The sequence below is a fragment of the Lissotriton vulgaris genome, chromosome 5 (genome assembly GCF_964263255.1).
Source record: "Lissotriton vulgaris chromosome 5, aLisVul1.2, whole genome shotgun sequence".
NCBI classification, from domain to species: Eukaryota; Metazoa; Chordata; class Amphibia; order Caudata; family Salamandridae; genus Lissotriton; species Lissotriton vulgaris.
This window is the reverse complement of record NC_141693.1, coordinates 668,391,636-668,417,916: the sequence shown is the minus strand read 5'-3', so window position 1 is coordinate 668,417,916 and position 26,281 is coordinate 668,391,636. Positions and strand designations below refer to the sequence as shown.

General features: G+C 45.4%; 1 protein-coding gene across 2 annotated transcripts in view; it reads left to right on the top strand.

The window, feature by feature from the left end:
* The window catches only part of PCBD1 (pterin-4 alpha-carbinolamine dehydratase 1), a 217,486-nt gene that overhangs the window by 50,773 nt on the left and 140,432 nt on the right, over positions 1 to 26,281 (top strand). The window contains exon 2 of one of the 2 annotated variants that reach the window (XM_086922112.1): positions 12,345 to 12,476. The exons of the other annotated variant lie outside the window; for it this stretch is intronic. Within the exon in view, the coding sequence (XP_086778238.1) occupies positions 12,345 to 12,476 (132 nt within the window). The remainder of the gene's footprint in view (positions 1 to 12,344; positions 12,477 to 26,281) is intronic. 2 annotated transcript variants of the gene reach the window in all.

Genomic DNA, 26,281 nt, shown 5'->3' with positions numbered 1-26,281 from the left:
TCGCCTTCCTCACAGAGACCTGGATGAACAACTCCTCCGCACCGACCTAGTCATAGCCATCCCAGACGGCTACACGATCACCCACAGAGACCGCACCAACGGAGTCGGAGGAGGAATGGCCATCATCCACAAGAACCGCATCAGGGTCTCAACCAGCACCGACGACACTCCCAGCTCCACTGAACACTTGCATTTCCTGATCCACACAGACCCCAACTCTACCCTCAGAGGCACCCTCATCTACAGACCCCCCGGACCCTGACCCCAGTTCAGCGACTCCATAGCTGACTTAATCAGCACACACTCCCTGTCCTCCATCAACTACATCCTCCTCTGAGGCATGAACTTTGACCTGGAGAACAATAACGACAGCAACTAGACAACCATGATCAATAAACTCGCCAACCTCGGACTGAGACAACTCGTCACAACACCCACCCACTCCGCAGGCCACACACTTGACCCCATCTTCTCCGCAAGCCCCCACGTCGCCTTCAGTCACACCACCGAACTCCTCTGGACCAACCACCGCTGCATCCATTTCTCCTTCCAGAAACCCACCAAACACCACCACACCCAACAGATCCCTGGCCGCTGCTGGAGAAAAATCACCGAAGACCAACTTCACGCAAACATCGCTCTCAGCCCACCCACTCAACCCTCCAACTCCAAGGACTCTGCACTCAACCTCAGACGCTGGATTGACGACTGCGCCAACACCCTTGCTCTGCTGAAACAAACCCCCCAGGGAGACACCAGCAAGAGGGCCAGCTGGTTCACCTCAGAACTCCTAGCCTCCAAGCGGGACTGCCAAAAGCTAGAGAAGAAATGGCGCAGAGAACAGACTCCGGACAGCCACTCAGCCCACAAGTACGCCACCCGCACCCACCACTACCTCATCAGGACGGCCAAGAAGAGCTCCTTCAAGTACCGCCTCGACAACAACGCACACAATAGCAAGGAGCTCTTCAAAATTGTGAAGGAACTGTCCAACCCCAGCTCCAACACCAATAACATCCCGCCGTCGCAAGCCCTGTGCGACTCCCTTGCCACTTTCTTCCACCGCAAGATAGCAGACATCCACACCAGCTTCAACATGCAGACAGCACCATAACAGTCTCTCCACACACCATCAACCACGACCCCCTGCTAGCCTGGACCAGCGTGAGCATCGATGACACCATCAAGACCATGAGCACAATTCACTCCGGCTCCCTGGCGGACCCGTTCCCGCACCACATCTTCAACAAAGCCAGCAGCTCCATCGCACCCCACCTGCGCAACGTCATTAATCTCTCCCTCAAGACTGCAACCTTCCCAGAAAGCTGGAAACCCGCCAAGATCAACGCCCTACTCAAAAAACCCAAGACCGACCCTAAAGACCTCAAGAACTTCTGGCCCATCTCTCTGCTCCCGTTCCCGGCCAAGGTCACCGAGAACATCGTCATCAGACAGCTAACCCGATACCTCGAAGAAAACAGAAACCTGGACTTTTCCCAGTCAGGATTCTGCAGCAACCACTGCACCAAGACTGCCCTCATCGCTGCCACCGACAACATCAGGATACTGCTGGACAATGGTGAGACCGCAGCCCTCATCCTCCTAGACCATCTGCCGCCTTCAACACCGTCTGCCACCACACACTATGCACACGCCTCCACACCGTAGGGATCCGAGACAGAGCCTTGGAATGGATCACCTCCTTCCTCTCCGGCAGAACCCAGAGCGTCCGCCTCCCCCCATTCTGATCCGAAGCCTCCGAGATCATCTGCGGCGTACCCCAGGGCTCCTCCCTCAGCCCAACACTGTTCAACATTTACATGGACCCCCTCGCACACATCGCCCGAAAGCACAACCTCAATATAATCTCCTACGCTGACCACACTCCACTGATCCTCTCCCTCACCAATGACCCCATCACCGCCAAAGCCAACCTCCACGAAGGAGTAAAGGGCGTTGCCGACTGGATGAAGACCAGCTGACAAACTGAATTCGGACAAAATGGAAGTCCTCCTCCTCGGCTCCAATCCCTCAGCCTGGGACGACTCCTGGTGGCCGACGGCGCTAGGGGAAGACCTGACACCCACCAGCCACGCACGCAACCTAGGAATCATCCTCGATTCAACGCTCTCCATGACCAAGCAAGTAAACTCCATCTACTCCTCCTGCTTCAACACCCTCCGCATGCTCCCCAAACTCTACAGGTGGATCCCGACAGAAACAGAAAGAACAGTCACCCAGGCCCTCGTCAGTAGCAGACTCGATTACAGAAGCGCCCCCTACGCAGGAGCCCCAACCAAGCTCATCAATGACTGCAACGCATCCAAAACGCTTCGGCACAACTGATCCTTGACGTACCACGCCACAGCCACATCACCTCCCACCTGAGAAACCTGCACTGTCTACCATTCAACAAGAGGATATCCTTCAAGCTCCTCATCCAACCACACAAGGCACTCCACAAGACCGGCCAAGCCTACCTCAACAAACTACTTTCCTTCTACAACCCCACCCACCAGCTCCGCTCCACCGACCTCGCACTCGTCACCGTCCTGCGCTTCCGAAGGAAAACCACCTTCGGGAGGTCCTTCTCCCACCTCGCCGCCAAGACCTGGAACACCCTCCCACTGAACCTACGACAGACCCAAGACCTGCTGACCTTCAGGAGGCTAATCAAGACATGGCTGTTCAATCAGTAGCGCCCCCCCCCCCCAGCGCCTTTTAGACCCTCACGGGTATGTAGTGCGCTCTACAAATGTAATTGATTGATGCCGGGATGGCACAACTTCAACCTCTCAGAACTATCCCTGTGCTCAGTTACTATAGAACGATGTGTGACCCTTTGTACAACCCTCTGTGTAATTAGCTGTGCATCATCATCTGCCTCTCATAATGCACACACCCATTTTCCTTTGGCATGTACATAATAGTGCTCCCCTGACTCTAAACACTCTAGTGCTCACCTCGGGCACAACATCTAATGCTACCCGAATGTACAGTATCTAGCTCTTCCATAAAGCACATTAGCCAAAGCTCCCTTGAGACAGGGTGAAGAATTTCTATGGCAAAAAAACAAAAGCCACAGACCTAAAAGAAGGACTGCACAAGAATTAGGAGACACAGTGTCCTGGGGATTAAAAAGGGTCAGAGAATAGAGTTGCCAGGGGGGACGAGGTCTTGAATATATGCAGATTTTGGAAATGAATCAAGCGTTGGGGCAGATAATGCTGTCACACAACCATTCCCTTCACATACAGCCATTACATGCAAACCTTATCATAGCCACCTCTCCCCCACATATGCATCACATCACGCACACAGGCAGGCACACAGATATCGCAAGCCTAAGCCCCTGACTTTGGAGCTAGGGAACCAGGGTTGAGTCCTGGCGCCTGGTCAACATCTTGTGATTCTAGGCAAAGCACTTAATGTCCCTGTATCTAGAGCAATAAGAAGTCGGACCTTGTGTAATGTAACCTGGTGTTCAAGTAAAGCTGTTGCATGCCTCTAAGCCAAGTTTGCGCAATATAAACCTGCAAAAAAAAAAACTCCGACAACTCGGCGCTGCAAAGCGAGAAAGCACACACAGGCCACGCAGCGGAGGAGGGTGGGGGAGGGTCAGCCATGTGGCTGATCAAGCGCCGGGAGTGGGACATGTGGGTGGGCATGGAAGGCAGGCGGGTCTATGAGGGATGAGCCGGCCTCGTCCTTGCCCGGGTTTTGGTAGCTCTTAGGCCGAGGGTGGTGGTGGGTCGAACTTCCTACCGTCACCACAAAAGTGTGGTAATAGCAGCAGCCTCCTTTCACAGCAGCAGTGTTTGTGAAAAGGAAGATATGTGCCCCTACCACAAAGGTGTGTGTGAAAACAGAGAAGGGACCGCGTGCCACTGCCAAGGCAGAGTGCATGAGTGGAGCACGGGAGCCGTCTTCCACTAAACAGAGAGGTGAAAGGGGAGAATGGCACCGCCGTACTGAAGTCCACTCACCAGCCAGCAACAGACCAATGAGCGAGCTGACTGGTGCATACTCCAGGCGTGAAGCCAGCATGGTTGCAAGGCGCATGGTGCATACTCCTTCACGGCTCTCTCGTGAAGACATTTCTTATCAGCTTTTTAAATAAACAAACTGATAAGAAATGTCTTAACGACAGACGCAAACCAGGCGAGCCAGTCCGGTTCGGAGAGCAAGGGCGTTAACGGAAAACCCTAATTTCCAATGGCAGACCACCATTTACCATAAACAGTGATGCTGGCCAATAGAAATGAGGGACGGGGCTTACATCCCTCTTCTGAAAGTAGTCTACTACAAAATGTCTTGTGGAGATGAACGAGGGCTCTGCCCTGCAACGCACGTGAGACCTAAAAACGATGTTCAACTGAAACCCAAGATCCAGAGGTATATGTGGTTCCCTCCCATTACCCTCTGCTCACATCTCTTGATAAAGGGCTGGGAGGTGCCAATGCAAACATTGGGTATAGTTCCCTACCTGTCTCCCGCCATGGATGCTTTAGTCGTTTTTTTGTATGGACACAGCCCTGAGATTATTCCATCAACTTTAATCTTTTAGTGTGCTAATTCCAGTTACGTGATGAGCACAACATAATGTGAAACAAATGTTGTTGTGTTTTATGTGGCATTTATATATCGAGTGCTACTTTTGATGAGGCTCCGAAGCTAGTGTGCAACTGTTGATAGAAAAGAGTGCCTCTGTCTTGTGTTGTGATGTGCTTGATGACCACAGTTCTAGTATTGTCATGTTTTTTGCTGCACATGTGCATGAATTTGCAGATAAATGGATGAGATGTGGGATGCATAAGCATTAACTGCTAGTGTATGAAGGGCCAGAAATAAGTGTGTGTGTTGTGTGGCCTAAGGGTGAAATGTTTTGGGGTTGTGTATGCCAAGCTCAACCCTTTTGCAGAAAGCCTGCATTGGCCCATACACATGGGTTTTTTAGTAAATTGTGAAAAAATACATAATTGTGCACATAAAAGGCTACTTATCAGTTTGCATCATACTGATTACACCACATTTTATCTAGACATAGGAAGTGCCTATAGGTGAACGATTCTACCCTTGGGAAGTGTAATCTTGCACCAACTATTGGTAATACTCAGAAGTTCTGGGAAGACCCCAGAGGTGAAAGATGCCATCTTTTGGGAGGTGCAGTCCTGTATCAACGATAGTAATGCACTGAAGTCTAGTGGAGCAGTAGAGGAGCAACAGAAAGGCATAGGAATTAGACTGACAGCCATAGTATATGCATTGATCTGTTGACCAAGAGCAACAGGGACCAACCCATTTTAAAATGGCATTGTACAGCCTGCCTGCCATTATATAAAAATGAACGAATTCCCTTGAGATATATACAGAACAAGCTAAAACATAGCCTCAAGTCGAAATATAGAGTCAAAAACTAATGCAATCTCAAAGGTAAAATACAGCAAAATGTATTGAAGAAGTAAATAATAAAAACAATTCATATTTACCTATAAATCACGAAATTCTCTAGACATAATAGTTAAAACTAAAATTACAATTTATAACACAATCTATTGTGACCTGCACAATACAAAAGACAGACAGAAGTTTGTAAAACATAAAAATTGTTAAATACAACTGGTACATTCAAAGCTATTTTGTAGTCACACCCATGTTTCATAACAAACAATTTCTATATAAACATGGGAGGAAAGGGCTTGAATTGTACGTGAGATGAGCGTCGACGCGTTTCGGTGGTTCTAGGCGAAAATGGGGTCCACCTTTATCAAGACTATTGTTCAATGTCTGTCGTGTTTAGGGGTCTGAACAGATACCCTACAATAAATATGCATACAGTTATTCATACATTCATGTTTAAGAGCTTTACAATATTCATGTTATTATTCATACATAACATTTCAATATCACATTACTCCCTCACATTTCCTCTTCCAAGGGTGTTATTTGGAAAGGAATGGTGGATCTGTGAAAATAACATATCACTATGTTCAATTGTTGCAGACCAAATTGTCTAGAATATCACTAACACTGTATCCAGTTGTTGTGGGCCGTAAAGTCTAGGATTTAAGGAGCTTGATAAGCTAAGAGTCCTCATCTGTTCTTAATTACTAGTGAGATACAGTCCTACTCTCTAAGCTATCAGATTGTGCGGAAATTTCTAGGTATGGCGGTATCTAGTGGTTGAGTTGACACACTCACACTCTTCTCAGATGTTTAACCTGTTATTTAAAACTAGAGAAATTAGGTCTAAAGAAGGTTCCAGGTGGATAAGGTGGGCATTCTATATACATAGGTACTATCTGAGATATAGACTGGTAGAGTTTAGTCTTACCTTTTCCGGTTGGTCATGTAAAATATTCGATAAATGTAGAGACTGAATCTCAGCCGCATCTGGAGGGTCTCTTACAATGTAGTATTGCAGATGCCGTTTGTTAAAAAGATGTTTATTCAATGCATCTGCGGGAACAAGGGAATTTTTTAAGCTGTATGTTCTATCTAGTTACTGTATACTGGTTTGAAAAATAACCCATTTGTTATAAAGCGAAACAATTTTGATAAAACTTAAGGGAGCCTCAACTAATCTTAGTTATAACTAATGGCATGTCTAAGGGGTAACTCAAAAGGAGTAGATGGAGACATACCTGATCTGCATTGGATATATCAGATGTATCACTGGTAGATATTATAGGAAAGTACGATGGCCTTTGGTTCCTAGTACGTTTGGGTCGAATTCAGTCTAAATGAGAGAAGAGCCATAACGTCGTCAACAAGGTTTATTGATCTAATCTGACTAAATACATTTACTAAAACCTATGGGGACCTACCTCCAGAAACAGGAGCTCGTTCTCACCGAGTGTAGGTGGGGAAGAGTGTGTAAACGGGTTTTCTTACTTTAAAACCTGGAGGCTGTACGGGCTTGCAGGACCTAAATGGAAAGGCCAAACCCTTTGTGAGTAGTATAGTTAACTTGCCAGCCATCATGCTAAAATAAGCAGAGTTGACGGATATGCGTACCTGTTACTGCAAAGGTTCGTGGTACCCTCAGGCGGAGCACTGTTGTTGTGGTAAATTCAGCCGCCACGAAAGGGAAGGGAACAAGGCCTAGTAAAATGGAAAAGGGGTAGTTTATATTAAGTCCCTTGTTATGGGGAGCGAGGAGAAGAGACCTAAAGGCCTGCTGTGGAATATAAGGGCAGATAGAATCTTACCTCCTCTTGCGGATTAATCACGCTGCCTCTGTGGGTTCTGGAAAGAATGCTGCCGGAACCAGTTTCCGCCCTTGCTAAAGAATGAGAGGCTGGGAGATGATTGGTCCAGACTGCATTGTAGATGGGCCAATCCTCTACTCCTCTTTCGAGGTTGAAGATTTGCATATGGCGCCTACTTTAGATGCGATTTAATTGGCTGCGCCTTGGAGGCGTGATTTCATTCGCATAGCGTATTGTTAAGAAGTTGTGCCTTTTGTAAAGTTGGCCTGAATTCTGACAGGATATCCCCTTCGACTCTTCTTGCTAGGAAGTCTGCGCAGGCTCCCTCTTGAATGTTTGAGTTGTTTAGAACTTTCATTGGTCTGCCTAGATTTTTTATTGGATCCCAGAAAGCAGTCAAGTTGTTTTGTTTAGCACTGAATACTAGGTTTGTCCAGTTTGCCGTGCACCGTGTTCTTTTTTCTTCCCAGTGTAGTTTTTGGTATTCCTTTCTAAGATGGCGTACAATTTCTCAGGCTAGGTGATCTGTATCTGTAGTTTTACTGTTCTCGACTTCCCTTCTTAGTTCTCATTTTAACGTTTGCATTTTACCTGATGTGGCATTATTTTCCTTCCCTGTTTTTCTCCTGGAGCAGCCTGTCATTAATGATGTCAGTTTGGTTGTAATTATTATTCAGGAGTTTATGGGGTTGATATTTTTATTACAACTAGCCATTGCTAGGTCCATGATTGTGCGGTTGACGAAGTGATGCATTAGTCCACCTCATGCGTTATAAGTTTGTCGTGTTTAAAGTGCCTTCCAGTGCACATTTTGGATGGATTACGCACCTAATGCACCGCACCTCCAATTTAAATTTAGTGTACATGAAGATAGGGAATTATATTAAAACCTGTAAATATCTTGAATTACAGGTGGCTGAAGTCAACAGATTAGGATCACAGATTTTTCCTTACCCAGGCCGCTACATTGGCCGGGACGGAATTACAACCGGCTGAAAGGTATGCACCATATACAGTCCTAATATAAACTGCACATAATGATTATGCTTACTCTCTTTGACCTACTGCCTGAATATTTATATCACTCTTACAACTTACAGGCCAGATGCTCCATACACCAGTAACACAGGTATACTAGGGATTGGGGTATGCACTTTGTACACTGGACACTCCCATTCAAGCATGAGATAGTACAAGTACTTGACACTTGGGGCAATTTACAATACTAGTTTTTTTCAAATATTAAGAAAGATTTCTGTTAAAACTCGCATATACCTGGAGTGACGCATAGTGTCTTATAAATTGTGCTTGAAAATCTATGCGATTATGTTTTCTGTCTCACCAGCTCACAATTTCGGGTGTTTGAGTTGTCTCAACATTGGGACTGAGGGTCTCTCCTCACAAATAAAGGTACAACAATGTGGGAAACATATGTGTGATGTTGTCACATCACATTGTATATATGTCTTTCCAGCCCTGATGAAGTCGCGGGTGACCTACCCAATTAGCGACGAAACACGTGTTGGCGAGAACAACTGGAATAAAGAAAAAAAAGACTGAGAAGAACCATTGCTGCTGTTTCTGTATATTTAATGTTATGAACATGATAACATTGGTTTATGTGTGCTAGGATATTGCAACAATTCCAGTGTCGAGATGTTCGTATGCCTTCTGTCATTTAACCCGAAATGCATGTGCTGGTGGCTATGATCACTCTGAGTCAGAAAAATGATTGAAAATTGAATTAAGTGTGATAACAAGATGATGTATAGTCCAACATGAATTGAGCACTAGCTCTGTGGAATGTAACCTTCGGGGGCAAGTTTTTTTTCTCGCTTCTACGAAGTAGTGGATGAAACCATTCAAGGGCAGGTTATCTAGGGCCCATATCTCTTTGAGTGCTAATATATCATATGCTTTCCAGTCTTGGAGGGGATATTCCGTCCTCTAGCAGTTTTTGTGTCCCCGCTATGTTCCATGAGAGGAGATGTAGATCATCTCTCATAGTCCTCCTTAGTGTGGTCTCCCTGGGTCATTCTACCTTGTGCATGTTTAGTGTGGTGGCAAGCTAGTGCCACTGTGTTTGCTGTTTGTCAATTTGCGTGTCAAGGTTGCTGTTGTTTAGTGCTGAGTTTAGGCTGCTTCCCTGCGCGTTCTGCAGGACTGAGTAGACCTGAAATTTTTCCCAGGAAATTCTATGGGGAGTTGTGATTTTTGATGATAAGCTTTTAGAGATGATGATGAGCTGTATTGGTTTTGTTGATTGTATAACCAAGATTTCAAAATATTGCGTGTGGTTCAATAGAAGTTGTGCTAGATCTTCGGGCTACCATGCGAGTAAGGTGGGTTCAGGCCATTTGAAGTCTTCATTAGATAGGAAGTCCAATGGTAACAGATCTATGGATTTTATATGTTTCAATCCTGGAATTTCTGTGGTCAATTTTAATATTTTCCCCCTTTTAAGAATATCATGTCGACCTTGTGAGTTATATAGTGGGGTAAGGATGATTTGTTGCACATCCATATTGGTTGGGAAGGAGATATTCTTGATCAGGTGCGTGCACCAAGTGTTTTCTGACCGTGTGTTTTACGCAAGTTTGTGCCACCTCCTTAAAGTTTGTTTGAGGCATGGGTCTATTTGCTTGCGCTTTATCTGTTTGCATACTCTCTTCTACTGTAGTGTATGGGCAGACCAGCTGGTCTTCTGCCTTGTCTGATTCTTGTTCGACCCCAAACAATCCACTTAAAACTATGCATTGGAGATTTTATTGCTCGGGCATACTGAATGCGTCTGTCATCCTTGGCTTTTTTTGCTCAACACACTTTGATTTGGTTTGTGTGATTGTCTCTGATATTTCTGAGTACTATGTCTTCCTGGTTTCTGTGCCGATTACCTGTACCACGGCTGTTCTTGTCACTGTTTTGTCAGTTATGCCATTGTATTTTTTGACTTGTCTGTGTTCCATTATTAATTTCCTGTTTGTTTTGTAATGGTCCTGCTTCTTTTGTTGCCTCTTTGTAATCAACATTTGTGTCTCTTGTTCTTGTACAGTTGGGTGTTTTTTTGACAGATTCTGGTGTGGGAATGTTTTGTGCTTTAATTTTCTATTATGTCTGCCTCTCCCAGTCCCCACTCAGTTGGACACTATCGACTATACTATCATCCTGGGCGTTGAGCAAGCTAGGTTCCGCCGTGTTATTTTGAATTTTTTGGAATATGTGTTAGGTCTATGTCCTTGTTGGTTTGTTACTTGGCTTATGTTTTTCCTCGCTTTCCTATTACATTTCTTTTGCCGCCTTGTTACATTCCCATTTTTGGGTCATATGTGATTGCACCTGTTGTTGGTGTGTGATCATTGTACATGATTGTCATGTTCAACTTTGTTTGCTTTAGTGGATTATTTACTCCTCCTGTGGGTACATAAGGGTCATTGGGTTTCCTTGCTCTCATGTTTCCTTCGTGTAATTTATTTTCCCAATATTCATTATTTTTATTATCCTCTTCTGACTGGCAGTTGTTGGCCATTTAATTATTGACCAAGTGTGCTTTTTTTTTAATACTTATCATTTCTTCCAGAATTGCAGGAAGGCAACTTAGCTTGACAATGATCGGCCCACATGGGCATTTTGCTTGTGTTAGGGAGTGGGTTGCTTGTTCCTTTACTATTAAGTTGGTAAGTTTTTCGAGTTTGATATTAATTCCTGAAATGTGTGAGGCCACCATGTTCATTAGGTTTATTTGTATGTATATTTTATTAGCCTGCATTACCATTGCCAAAGCCTACAAGGCCTTCTGATGTTTTATAATAAGTTCCTACATGAGCAACGGCACTGGAATTTTACAATACAGTGGAGTTTTCAGCATAATTTTAGCTTTGCCTCATAATCCATCTTCTGATTTTAACATAAAAATATTATTTCTGGTTCAAACAGATTAAAATGTGCTTAAACACTGCCACCCCTGCTGTTGCTCAGTGGTAGGATCTTTGCGAAGCAGTGGCAGGTCACCTTCAATGGCTGCATTTAAGAGTTAAACTGATACTAATGACCTGCAATTTTAGCCCAGGCAGTGTTAAAATGTGTAATTATAACAAATTAGTGATGTAATATTGCAACACAATTGTGGTACCGTTCATTCTCTCTCAGTAAATTGTGCATTTGTTGGACAACTTAAACATCAATACTGTGTGAGACTGAGTCCACGCACACCATTAGGATATGTTTGCCTGAGTGCTGGCTAGCTCACAGTGCACACTCTGTACCCCTAACCTAGTAAGGGAATGGTAGGTATGTGCAAACGCAGAACATGACAACCTTGACTCTCCAAAGAAATCGTGGAAACCGATCTAGAACATTTAATTTGGTAACTCATGCATTCCCAAAGGGAGACACAAGAAATACTCGAATTGGCATTTCAATATTTATTGAAGCAATAAGATTATTGTGTAAAATATATGTGCGCTGCAATAATCAATAGATGGAAACAAAACAGAGTAATCAGCATCACAAGAATGGCAAATAAAATTGTGCTGTTACATAGATTATAGTTATGCTCCTACCAAGTGCTCCCTATCTATCCTAGTGTATCTAGGGTAGGTGTATCGGCCAAAAATCCTGTAGGGTGATCTAACTCACCAATTACCTATTTGTAGGTTTCATTTGGGAGCCCGTCTTGGTGTAGAGCCGAGCACCATCCTTTTCAGGAGGTAAACCTGATTCAACGGAGCTGGAAATCCGGCATGGGGTGACCACCGCAGTGCCAGCAAAATGCTCCTGTAACTAAACAAAGGGTGATGGTGCTTATATATTAAACTTCACCCATGCTGCCATGACCAAGCCCCAGTCAGGCTGTCATTATTATAGCCTGTAAAGTTGTTGTTATGTGAACAATAAAAACACCAGCATTTTTTTGTGCAGGGAACTTCATCTTTCGCACAGAATGTTCAAGACCCTGATAATATGCCTATAAAGATGTGTAAATGTAAGCAGTGTTATTTCATGGGTCATTATCCATACAAGCATGCAAGCAAATGTGTGTTAAAATGGTGGTGTTCCTGCCCAGGCCTAATGCTATATTTCTACAAGCGATCTTGTTCACCAGATCTTTTCCCCTTTTTTTTTTTGCAATCAAAGGCTGGGAAAGCCCATCAGTTGAGTGGAGAAGAACGGGAGCAGCTTTTGCCAACCCTCCGGTCTGTGGGATGGAATGAACTTGATGGGAGAGATGCCATCTTCAAAGAATTCCACTTCAAAGATTTCAACCGGGTATGTAAACTGGTCCCACGGGGCTAGCAGGTGATAAATTATCAATACCCATTAAATTGAGGGATCTTAGTTTTGCTACATTTGTATTAATCAATGGGAATTCGGGATCATCGGGAATACTCAATCCAACTATAAATCTGTTGAAGTCCTACAGATAAACAGCTGAATTATCATAAGCTAACGTTGAGAACACAATTTCAGCATTGCATTGTAAACAACCTTTCCTTTTGCATTTGGCGGGCTGCTCTAACCCTCCAATCACAACAGGGCTTTTCACTACCTGTCACAAACCACCTGCATCATGAATATAATATGGCAGAAATTGGCTTGAAACTCCTGGAAAAATGTTTTAATGGCGTGAAGAGGCCTGCTTGGGACTTCATGACTAAACCGCATCATTCGAAATTACAATGTGCTGGTATTGTGACTCCCTGTTTCTAGAATACAAAGGCTCACAGTGCCACAACAAGCGACATATTGTGATTGTAACATCGAGGAGGGACGACTGTCTGCACCTTCCAATATCTGTCTAATTCAGAATCAGAGTGTGTGAATGTTTGGTGTGGACTCTTGGCAGGGGATAACCCTTCTTCAATCACAAAGCCCCCTTTTCCCTTGTGATTTCCAAGGCCTGTCCCTTTCAATTTGCTGCTGGCCCCAAAGAGTGGTTTGCGATTGGTAATTGTCTTTGCGATTTCAGACTTTGCATTCACAAGTCAGTTCCACTGTCTTTAGTGATGGAAAGTTTAGTGGAGAGTAAGACCAAAGATATCTACCTTTATAAAAATGCTTATTTCTGACTCTTGCAAAGATCTTTACTTCTGTGTATATATGTGATAAAATCCCCAGCGTTTTGTATTGTACTCTTTGGTTTATTGAGGCATAAAGTCGTTGGCGTCTGTGCTTTCAATCATAGAACCTAAGTCAGTTGCATACAATATCTGGAAATCCCCCTAACCACTCACAAGCAACATGCATGTGATATCAAAGAGCCTGTTGCTGTATTATATATATGCACATTCATTCAGAACTCCATTGTATGCTAAGGCTGCTTTATTTGCAGTGTTGAAATGCTAGACCGCATCGTGCATTGGGGTATATACTCCTCTCCTCTCAGTATGTGGTGAGGATTCTTTTCCTTGGATTTTGGTCTGAATTGTTCCACCGCTTGCCCTAATACTTTGTTGGCTTCCTTTTAGCCTTCATGGTCTATTACCTTCATGCCGGAGCTAAATTTAGAGGTTAGTCGGTCTTCACTCCTTCGAAATGTGGGTGCAATGCTCACAATTTAGTAAAGTGCTCCCTGGGACTGATTTACCACACATTCTCCACCCATTCATCACAATCAGCATTTAATGTTCTTTCCTCGGAAATTTTGAGTTATGACTATTCTCCTTCTAATTTAAAGTAAGTATTTATTTGAATACCACTACTGGATTCTGTAGAGAGCCACCCGGGCTTTCTCATACATTGCATCATGCATGAACTCCTCGCTGCGGGCTCGACCCTACGAGATAACATGAACGGTGTCAGACCGCTCAGGGTCTTCCCGCCAGCCAGTTAATTACAGTTTGGACCTGAATTTCTCTAAGCGCTGTGCAGGCCTTACCTCCCTGGGTCGCTGCTCTACATTAGCGACGCGGCCGGTCTGAACCCTGGTGCTCCGTCTCACATCCGGCGGTGCTCGAGAAGGGGCCCGTGGCGCTCCTGTTCCCATGGGGCATTGCCTCCCCCCTTGACAATCCTCGCCATCGGCTGCCCTGGGAGGTGTGACTGGAGACGGCGTCTGCACTGTTGTGCATCCAGGCAGCAGGAGTCTGCACATGGCCGTCGCCACCGCGCAAGAGCTGCAGCACGTACGACTCCCACCCCTGCACAGGCACCACACCCCAAGCTGCCCAAGAGTCCTCGCCCCCGTCTGCATCCTGTGCCGGCTGGCACACCTCGGTGCTTTGGTGGAGAAGCACTGCACCGCGGCGGCTGGAGCCCGCGTGTCCCTTGACGACTGCCAGAGGGTGAGTGTCTGAAACTCCTGAGGAGCTGCTGCTCAGCCCAGCCAGTGCACGAAGGGAGCGTAACGTTTTAAAGGCCCAACACAGCAGAAAAAAAATTAGAAGAAAGGGAAGACTAATTTAAAATGACAGGCACCAAGCTGTCTAATCAGGAGTCTGCCTCTCCTTCTCCCTCTACCTGCATGTGTGTTCACAGCATACCGACAAGTAGCCAGTAAGGCAAGGCTCCACTGACATCTCCACGCCATCACAGGTACAGTTCGCCTGGATTACAACAGGCCATCAACATAGCGCACAAGTCCCTGCAAGCTAGGACTACGCAAGCCTGCCAGCCACGTGCTGCAATGCTCACCCGCAAGTAGGTGACACCTACAAAAGGAAGAGTGTGAAAACTAGTAGGGGACTGGAACCCCACACTGTGCACCTACACACCACCAACATGAGCATGCAGCTGCAAGCAGGGGTCGCAGGTTCGCCGGCCAATGCCGGCAATCAACAAAGGGATGCCAACGTCCCTCCCCAAACCACGGCCACGCGATTGTGTTCCTGCTGCAGCCCTCCAGCGAAATTGCTGACCCAGCCACAGCAGTGGAAAGCGTGGATTGGACGATTGAACCACTATTTCAGGGGTACCAGGGAGACAGATGGCGCAGTGAAAAGATCGCTGCTCATATACTATGGCAGCGCAGAGATCTATGATCTTTTCGAAACACTGCCCAACACAGTAAATGATGATGACTATGAGGCGTCTGTCGCCGCGCTCGATAGACACTTTGACCCTCAGCTGAACCCTTATTTCGAGCATTTCAAGTTCAGACCAGCATCACGGTCTGACACGGAGACTGCGAAAATGTTCTATGCGCGGCTGAGCAGGTTGGCAAGCTTGTGCTCATTCGTAGACCAAAGGGAAGGAATAGGCTGCCAGGTCATCCAAGGGTGCCGCTCGGCGCTGCTGCGAAAACAGATATTTCGGCCACCGGGATTTCCCTGGACGAGATTCTTATCTTCGCCAGGTCTCACAAACTTTCAGATGTATGGGCGGGCGAAACGGAAGCTGCAGTGCAGAGGACGGCCGATGCACCATTACCGCTGAAATACATCATCATCATTTTATTGTGTGATTAATTAAAATCTTTACAATATTTGCAAAAAATAAAAACAACACCACAGCAAATACAAAAGGCTAGTATAAATGAAGAGAAGTCGGAATAGTCTGTCTCAGAAAAGGTCCTCTCTATGATGATGTTTCTTGAATTAAAACATTCCGAGTCTGTCCGTATCAAGTCTTTCGCTAGATGTCCTTTATCACCTAGTGATCAGTCCCTGATCTACATTTTGTTCGGGGGGGGCAGGTGCCTTTATCTATTCCGTGTCTTGTGACAGCTTTGTTACCTTCGCCATAAATTTGACTCCCCGGCATGAAAGAATAGGTGAAACACCACTCAGCCAGCATATCACTGCCTGCCTGCAGGTACGGATCTTCAATATATTGAAAATTGCCCGTAGATATCTTCTTCTTAAAGCCTGCAACGCTGGGCATACACATAGCAAGTGTGTCACTGTTTCCTTCTTGTATCTGCATAATCTGCAGTTAGTGCTTTCGAGTTGTTGTTTCCAAGAAGGCCTTGGATCTTTTGAGTGGTGCATGCCAAGTCGATACGCAATCAAAGATTTTTTTAGATGTTGGCAGTAGTGTAAGGCTAGATAGACTTGTGGTTTTAGGGTGGTGTATGAGTTAACTACTGTCCAGGCGTGTTGCCGTTTAGTTAAGGTTCTTTTGTCTTTAAGGAAAGAAATCCTTTTTGCTGATCCGTTTACTACTTTGCAGAACTGCTTGTGGTCAATATTTTTTTTCCACACTTCGTGTAGGCCCAATGTTGTCAAACTCGTGCTGAGGAATTTTCCCCATTGGGTGGTTTTGGGCTTGGCTTCCTGAAAGTTTATTTCCTCCCAGCATAGATTGTCCAATGACTCACTAGGGGCAGATCGAAGCTTGTGGCAGAATTTTGCAAATGTGGACATCGACCTGATTTCTTGGTTTTGCAAGCCAAATTCTAAGCGAACTTGGGCTGGCGCGGCTGCGTACGGCAACCCAAACACAACATTGTATATTTTGTTTTGGAAGTTGTTTAGTATCATTGATTCGCCTCCGAGCCATGCAATTAGTCCATATGACAAAGTTGGTATAATTTGTGCAGCCATTACTTTGAGTAAGTGCATATAGTTTGGACCTCCCATTGTCTTTTGCAGTTGCCTATATGCGTAAATTAATGATTGCGCCTTCCCTCTTAATACCTGTATGTGCTTTTTTTTGTATTGCCCCGCTCAATGGTCATCCCCAAATATTTGTATGAGGCCTGCTCTTCGAGAACAGAGTTGTTAATTGACCATCTATATTTTAGATTCTTCCCCTCCACAATTCGGAGCACTTTTGTTTTGTATTTGTTCAGCTCCAGGTTTTCTTGTACTAAATATGAGGCTAACATGTTTACTAAGCGTTGCAGACCAACTGGGGTTTTGCTTAGTAAAACTATGTCATCGGCGTACTGCATTATGGGCACAGGAACATTGCCAAGTTTCGGTGCGTGGCTTTCCGTTGCATCTAAGTTGCGTCCAATGTCAGCAAGATATAAATTAAAAAGACTGGGGGCAAGGACGCAACCTTGTTTTAAACCGTCCAATGTCTCAATTTTGTGAGTGAGGCTGGTGCCGTTCCCTTGTTTAACCTTCGCCCATGTTTCACTGTATAGGCTGTTATTGCATTTATTAAGTAATTCGGCATCCACCACTTTCTTAGTTTACTCCAAAGCAACCGTATAGTTGTTGTTTTCTTTTTTTGGCATTTTCCGTTAGCAGGCCCAGGGTGACCAGGTTGGTGGTTGTCCCCATTCCTAGTCTAAAACCAATTTGAAACCTAGGGATTATGTTGGTCGATGTTTCCCAGTCCTGCAGCTCTTTCAACAGGCACGAGGCGTACAGCTTGGCTCCGACATCTATTAGGGAAACTAATCGGTAATTTCCTGGCTCTTTCCGGTCCCCTTTCTTATGGATTGGATGGATGATGTTTCCTCTCCATGTTGCCGGTAGAATTCCTTTTTTCAAGATGTGATTGAATAATGTTGCTAAAAGTTCGGCCCAAAAGTCTGTTTGTTTTATAGACTGCTGTTGGGAGACCGTTCGGACCCGGTGCCCCCTCTGGTTTGAATTTTTGGATTAGCCTTTTTATTAGGGCCTGGGTGATCAATACTTGTTCGAATATGAGGTTTGTTTTCGGAATTACGCTATCGTGCCATCTTGAGCTGTCGGCATTAATCTCCATTGGTGTCCCTTGTTGTTTGTTTCTGTTCTTTGGGGTTCCTTTGTTAAGTAAAGGTTCTTCACCTGTGTCCCCCATTCCTTGTTGCTGATTCCGGGGTCCTGTTGCAATGCCACTCCCAAGTTTAGTTTGTTAATGATTGCCCAGAACTCTCTGGAGGGTGCTTTTTTACTTGAAATCAGTAGCTTTGCCCAAACCCGTTCTTTGTGTTGGGCTTTTGCTATCCATAATTTTTTTCCGGTATGCCTTTCTCATGCTTCTGAGCTCTATGCTGTTTAAGCATTGTCCCTTTACGGCCGATCTTTGTGCTCAGGCCAATTTTCTTTTTTCTTGTTTTAGTTCTGCATTAAACCAAGGCGCTGGCTTTCCCTTTGGATCTCTGATTGCTCTCGGCTGGACTGAGTGTTTTTCCTTAAGTTCCTCCAGCAAATTTTCCCAGTTGTTTACAGGGTCTCTGTTTTCTAGGCTCCCAAGTTTTAACATAAAGTTACTGGCTGTGGTCAAGATTTTCTGTGTTTCTCCACCCCTCCATTTTATTTTTCGCAGATTAAATTTTTCTGTTTGTTGCTGTAATGAGTTTATTCTCTCTGCTCTTGGAACTTCGATAGCCATCCTAGTAATTTGTGGGAAATGATCGCTTTCCAAGCGCTGAACTATTAAATATCCAACTATTGAATTTATCAGGCTCGCACTTACCAGTGTGAAATCTAGAGTCGATTTAACGTTGCCGCTCACATAGGTAGGGCATGGCTGAGAGTGGCCTTTTTTTTTTTGCTGTTTAATATTGTTAAGCCCATTGAGGTTATCTTGCCCCATTTGGGGTGATTGGCCCCGAATGCTGCCCTTTTTTCCCTGTTCGATCCACCCCTAACAGTGCTGAGTAGATTAGAATTAAAGTCTCCCGAAATTATCATGGAGCTTTGTTTGTTGGTTTTTTGTAAGGTTTTAATAAGTTTGAATAGTATTTCCAGTTTTTCCTTTTTTGCTTTACGGTCTGGGTGTATGTAAATGTTTAGAAGTAACAATTGGTACTGTGGCTGTATTGTAATTTTTATTGCTTGAACCCAGTTTAGCCCAACGTCCAATATTTCTTGATTCCAATTATATTTTTGAGAAACGAGGATTGTTAGACCTCCTCGTGGGTGCCCATATTTTGCATGCCTCTCTGCGAGTATGTCCTAGTCCGTGAAACCTGGAATACCTAGATGAGTCAAGTTCCAGGTTTCTTGTAAGAGTATTATGTCCAGTTCATCAAAAAATATTTGCGTTTCATGGTCCTGCTCCATGCTGCTAAAACCATGCACGCTCCAAGAGCATAAGTTAATTGTTTCCGTAGTTGTTTCTTCCTTCTGCCAGAGTTTTGGTCGTTCTCTGGCTGTGGTTGTTATATCTGTTCTAGGAACACTTTTCGCTTAGTGCTGACGGGATCCATGACTAGTCTTGATTAGCACTTTTCGAAGGAATGAACGAACAACTTTTCTCCCGCCTACAGGTTTTACAAAATCAGGCGGCCAAGCTGGTCTGCAATAAAGGCAAGCGAGACTCAGCATCCGCTTGCCTCCGGAAACTTCACTGGCTACCGATGCGCCAGAGGGCCACCTTCAAAATACTCTGTCATGCACACAGAGCTCTTTACAAAACTGGCCCTACCATCCTCCAAGGGAAAATTGATTTTTACGTCCCCAACAGGAACCTAAGATCGAATCACCTAGCCCTGGCTAAACCTAAACGCATCCATAAGACAAGAACGGGTGGACGTGCCTTCTCATACCTGGCAGCCAAAAGGTTGAATGAGTTACCTGTAGACCTCAGACATACCATTAACTACCTTCAATTCCGGCAAAAATTAAAAACTCACCTCTTCCCAAAAAACTAAACCTCCCAGCATAGCCATCAGCAGTCTCCCTCGTTTCATAGCGCTGTGATATCCCACGGGATGAGTGTTGCGCTTTATAAATACTGGAAATAAATAAATAAATAAATTACTGCAGTGAAGCCGATATGTGATTGTCTGATTTTTTTAAAATGGTTTTTGTTTCTATTCTTTTGCCCGGAGATGTTGCTCGGGCTGCGTGTAAGCATGATTTTGTCTTGGGCCTTTGGGACTCCGCGTCCTTATGGTGATCTAAATTGTTGTGGAGGGGGTAGGGGTATCTCGGTTGCTTATGTTGCTGTAAGTTGATTCCTCAGCTCTCGAATATTGCTTTGTGAGAGTAGATTTTTGCTGACAGCTCTTTCGATTTCCATGTGGTGACTGAATTTTCTATTTCTGGCCTAACACTGTTTTGCTGGAACTCTACTGCTTCCATGTCTTGCGAAGCTATTCCACTGAGTTCCGGGATTTCCTTAAGCAGGTTTAGAATGTTTCCTCTGTTGAGGATGTCCTGCCTTCCCTTTGTTACATATTCTGGGATGAAAGTCACAACGTGTTTGATTTCGTCTGGTATTCGTGTTAGGTTGCCCACCTGATTCGTTGAGTTGATTTTTGTTCTAAAGGGCCCTTTGATTGGGTTAGTATCTTTTACGTGAGCTGTTGGTGTCTCAATTCTATTTTCTGACTTCTTCGCGAGTCTGGTTACTGTGTGTTGTGCTGGTTGCTCAAGTTCAGGGGGTTCACTCTTTGTTGTAACACTCCTGCCTGTTGCGTTAGTGGTCATCTTTAAAACTCTCTGATCTAGTTCATGTTGAGAGGTTATTAGTTCCCTTGTGTCGGTGCTTAGATTTTTGCTCCAGTACCTATTGGTGGGTTTACGTGATTCCTCTGCTTCTTTTCTTTGAAGTGGGGGCGAGCTGGCCTCTGTGCTGCCATCTTCTTCATGTATGTCCGGGACCTTATCGCGTTCGTTTAAGCCATTGTCCACATAATCTCTTATTCGTGCTGTTTCTTTTGTTTGACATCTGGGAATAGTTGGGCCTTTGGTTGATTGTTTGGGTTCCCTTGGCCCGTTGAAGGTTTTTACTTCTGATTTATGTGTTGACTCCACCGTTATAGAGTTCTCAAACAAAAAACTAACCCTTTTCAAGTATTGTTGGTTCTGTCTACTGTTGGGAGATTTCAGCATATCCTTATTTATTTCGAATCCTTGACTTACGTTCTTTATAAAAATTGGAAAGATGTGTTCTGGGGCAACGGTGTTTTTCTTATTTTGTTTGGGCTGTGCCTTCCTGGCTCTCTTTCGTTGACGTTTTGTCCTGTTGATCGGATGGAGGGGTAGACGAGCCTTCGTGGATTTGTTCTTCTTGGCTTTCCGTCGCCCCTACGTCTTGACCTGTGGTTGTTTTCTTCCGAACCCCTTTGTTGGATAGGTTTGGGATTTGTCGTCCAGTTTGGGCATTTGGGATTTCTGCATTCTGGGTAGTGTCCGTGTGCTCCCGTTTTTCCCTTTTGTTCGCAAGTAGATTTCACTGCTCCCAGGATGTCATTTAGGATCTCTGGGAGGGTAGCCAGTTTTTCAATTATACTACCACAGTTGCAGCGACTAGTTTTAGCATTGTTTTTGATTTGTGTTCTATTTCCTGGAGTTATCTGGTCTATGTTTATATTTGTGTTTTTTTCCGCATTTTCCTTTTTGACTAATAAGGTCATTATTGTGTCTGCCTTAGAGCTTATGTTTGATATGTGCTCTGCAATGATGTTTATTAGGTCTATTTGGACTTCCATTTTGTCCGATTGGAAGTTTAATGCCCTTATTGCCTGATCCAATCCATGGATGACGGCCGATGCACCATTACCGCTGAAATACACGACCATCAAGGAAGAGAGAGTCGAGGACATACAATGGCACCCGAGTACAGCCTGCCCTGCACCGCGGCCGTCTACAAGTGGGGTGTGCTGCAACTGTGAAGTAGAAAACCCTTCAATGGCAGTGTGCAGAGCAAGGCGTGCTCTCTCTGCGGAAAGGTAAATCACTTTTGTGTGTACAAGCGGAAGTTCTTCACAGCTCTTCCCCAGGTCTCAAGGAATGACGCAACTTTTACGCCAGGTATCACGCAACGATGCACAGTCACAAGGTGATGGAGCGACGCGTGGGTGCTGCCTCGCGCTTGAAGATGACGACGATGAGGTGTTTGTCATATCCTTTGTCAGCAGGTAGGACAAACACCGAAGGCCGCCCCCAATGTGCTCTGTCTTGGTTGGAGGGTCAGCTGTCCAGGAGCTCATAAATACAGGCGCACCGGTCAATGTCATGGACTCAGAGCAGTACGAACCGTTGTCCCCACGACCCTCTCTCGCACCAACCAAGGCCAGGATCTACACCTATGGAGGTACACATACTCTACCCCTCAGAGGGGTCATCGAGGCTGAAGTCACTAGTGATGAACATGCCACAAGGGCCCATTTCCACATCATGGAAAGGAGGAAAGGCACCCTTCTCAGTTGCCACACTGCAGAAGACCTCTGCCTGGTTTTCTTTGCTCATCAAGTCCACGACTCTCATGCTGATGCTATCTTGAACGACTTCCTGGTGCTGTTCACAGGGCTTATCAAGCTGAAAGGGAAGCAGTTCAAGTTCCACTTTGACCCCACCATGAGGCCGACGGCCCTGAGACACCGGAGGGTGCCGTTCAACCTCTGCCTGCAAGTAGAGGTAGAACTGAAAAAACTTGTGGACCTCAACGTCATTGAAAAGGTATCTGGTCCCACCCGTGGGTATCCCTGTTGGCCGTGGCCCCCAAGCTGAAACAGCTGGGTGCCATACAGCTGTGTGTGGACATGAGGCTCCAAAATGTGGCAGTTAAAAGGGAACGTCATCTCACCCCCACCATGGATGACACGTCATTGAAAAGGTATCTGGTCCCACCCGTGGGTATCCCGGTTGGCCGTGGCCCCCAAGCTGAAACAGCCGGGTGCCATACTGCTGTGTGTGGACATGAGGCTCCAAAATGTGGCAGTTAAAAGGGAACGTCATCTCACCCCCACCATGGATGACATCATGGCGGACATGAATGGTGCCAAGTGGTTCCATCAACTGAAACTTGAGCCTAAGAGCAGGTACATCACCACGTTCTTAACCCACGTCGGCCTTTGGAGGTACAAAAGACTGAGTTTCGGGATGTCGTCTGCTGCCGAGGTCTTACAGGATGCCATCCAGTAAGCACTATTCAGTCTGCAGGGCATCATACATCTGAGTGACGACAACCTGGTGTTCTCGAACACCCTGGAAAATGAAGAACATCACACCCACCTCTGAGCCACCCTCCAGGCTAGAAGACTGCGGACTGACCCTCCAGAGGGCCAAGTGTTCCTTTTACCAGGTCTTTGGCTACATCTTCACCAGAGAAGGGTTGAGTGGACCCCAAAAAAGCGATGGCCATCCGGGTGGCAAGCACCCCAAAATCCCCCACAGAGGTCCGCAGTTTCCTCTCCATGGCCACCTACTGTGGCAGGTTCATTCTGAACCTAGCCTCTGTCAGAGCCACTCCGCGCCCTCACCAGCAGTGACCGCCAATGGGAATGGAATGTGGCTGCCAACACGTCGTTCAGTACCATCAAGACGGCCCTCATGGCATGGACAAGATGGTAATGGCCTACTTCCACCCGGGTCAACGCTCTTGAGTTGGCAGTGGATGTAAGCCCAATAGGTCTAGGAGCTGTCCTCCTACAGGAGCATGACCGAGAGACTTGGAAGCCAGTCACTTATGCCAGCTGGGCGCTCTCAGACACCGAGACCAGATATGCCTAGATCGAGAGGGAAGCCCTGGCCATAAGGTGGGTGTGTCAGCATTTTCACCTCTATCTGTATGGACAGGAAATCCAGGTAGTGACTGACCACAATCCACTGCTCCCACTCTTCGCAGGATCCTCAAGACTAGCGCCTCAAAGGATTGAAAGATGGGCCGTCCAGTTGCAGGCATACAACTTCAAGGTTGTGTTCTGTCCAGGGGCACATAACCCAGCAGACTACGTCTCGCGGCACCCCGAGCCACTGGTCGCTTGAGCCCTGCCTCCAGACGTAGCATACTCGGAGTCATTTGTAAGGATGGTCTCATACGAGGCATGTTCAAAAGCAATGACCGTAGAGGATATCAGCCGCGGATGAGACGCTTGCCATGGTAAAGGATGCCCTAATAAACAATGGGTAACCCACTTCCTGGATGGAGCCCAGTCGCTCCAGGCAGAAGAAAACCATGCTCGGCAACAGCTCTGGCAGCTCCGACAAGAACTGAGTGAAGGGGAGCAGGGCGTTGTCCTGAAGGGGCACGTCATTGTGATTCCCAGGACACTGCAGGATCGCATCATCCTGCTAGCGCATTTGGGGCACCAAGGGATGACGAAAACCCAAGCCCAGCTATGAAACAGGCTGGTTCCCAGCGATGGATACCTGAGTGGAAGACATAGTGCGCCAATGTCACTCATGCACCATCACGGGCAGGGACCCTGCACCAGCCCCAGTCATCACTGAAGAGCCATGCAAACTCCCATGGTCTAAGGTCAGCATCGACTTTGGGAGTTTTCCTGACGGGCACCACACGCTGGTGATAGTCGGCTCATTCTCCAAGTTCCCAGTGGTGGAGGTGGTGGCATCCACAGTGTTTCCGCATGTCAAAAAAATCCTGGACAATGCTTTTGCCCTCCTAGGCCTGCCGGATGAGAACCAGTCAAACAATGGACCCCCATTCCAAGGACACAAGTTTCAAGAGTACATGGAAAATAAGGTGATCCGCCACAGGAAGATCACCCCTCTGTGGCTTCAAGCCAACGGGAAAGTGGAACTGTTATGTACGAATCTAGGACCCTAGTGTAATTTTCCCGATTCATGCCCATATATAGGTATAAATCACCCGATCCTTATATAGGCATAGAAAACATACTCTTATTTAGACTGAGCCTATGCAGCTCAAATGCGGCATGGCTACTTCCACTAAGTTCTGAGAATTCACAACGATTTCTTGGAAAAACCCGCCTTCAGCAGCTAGGGACTTCCCCCTGTTTGAATATTGATTTATCCACGAACTCCTGGAGTTTTCAAAGAACTGAGTCTTCAATGACTTTATTATGTCCAACCTTACGTCAAACTCGGCACCTTCAAGGTATAAATATGCCTACATTTGCCCAGACAAACACACAGTGGTTTGGAGCAGTTTGACTATCTACTTGCCCGACACGCCCTGCAGCAGCAAGTGCCGAAGGAAGCCGACCCTCCAGCTGACACACTGAGAGAAGCTGTCTTTTATCCTGCTGAGAAATCCAGCTCCATTGTTTCCAGGTTACCCTTGCGAGTTGCTGGGAAATAGAGTCCTGAGAGAGAGATATAAGACCTCCTTCATTCTAAAACCAAGGTACGGAGCTGATTAGACCCTTAGCGAATTCTTGGAATAGATTCTTGGCAAAAGAATACAAAACTTAAGCTACACCTCACTTACTTCTTCCCTCCTACTAGACTAGGTTAGGTACACCGGGGTAGGCGTATTTTAGAAGCACCAGTTGAGTACTTTTAGTCATTATTTATTAATGTATGTATCTTATGTTATTTTATAAGGCTTAGAAATCATACCATGCTTTTACAGTATTATTTTAAAATACTTTTCATACTGTACGCATTATACTTTATAACCAGTATTACGATTGTGGCAGTACATTTCTTATGTCTGAGAAAGAAGACTGTTCAATAAATACTTTTATTGAAAACGCCTGTCTATTTTTTCTCAGCACCTCTGGTAAAACGAAGCATGCACGATTGACTGAGTAAAATAGCCATCTATTGTTTCCGTGACTCTAGAGATTGATTTCTTATTCTTGGGAAACAAAGTTGTCATGTTTATGCGGTTGTCAGAAACTAATCCCTTCTTGTGAATTCAAGAAAGTTTCTAGTGACTTCTGAGCTAGCTGGCACTCACTATTAAGTCTAATATATGCGATAGAGACCTAGTCGACCTCAGTCCTACGTCTAAACTATAGTATATGTTATTCCAATGCGCAGAGCCTATTGAGCATATAGGAACTACACTACATGGTACCCAACGTTTGGTAAGGCGATAATTTAACGCTAGATACTAGAGTAACTCAGCTGTGCTTTTCACACAGACCTTTTTCCCGTGAAATAATCCAATAGACGTCTGGAGTGGGTAAAAGGATAAATATCCACCAAAATGGAGTAGGACACAAATCCTATGTATTAGTTTTTGATTTGTTCAACGTTGAAGGATACCGTGTTCCAAAATATTGTGCACCTAATCTTTGTTTCATTGAAATTTGTTCTGCAAACTTTCTGTCAACAAAATGACGGATAGTGACGAGGAATTGACTAGAGCTGCAGTAGCAGCTCAGGAAGATTTAGACAATAGAGCACTACAACAAAATGACCCAGGTGTTATAATCATCCCAGTAAATGTAAGAAAAACTATAACTTACAAATTTATAAATAATGGGGTATCATCGAGCGGTGGTAAAGTACTCTTTGTCATAGAGGCACATGAATATCGGCAGACAGAGGTATTCTATTTATAGATTGTTTCCTCCAGCAAATGAAGGAACA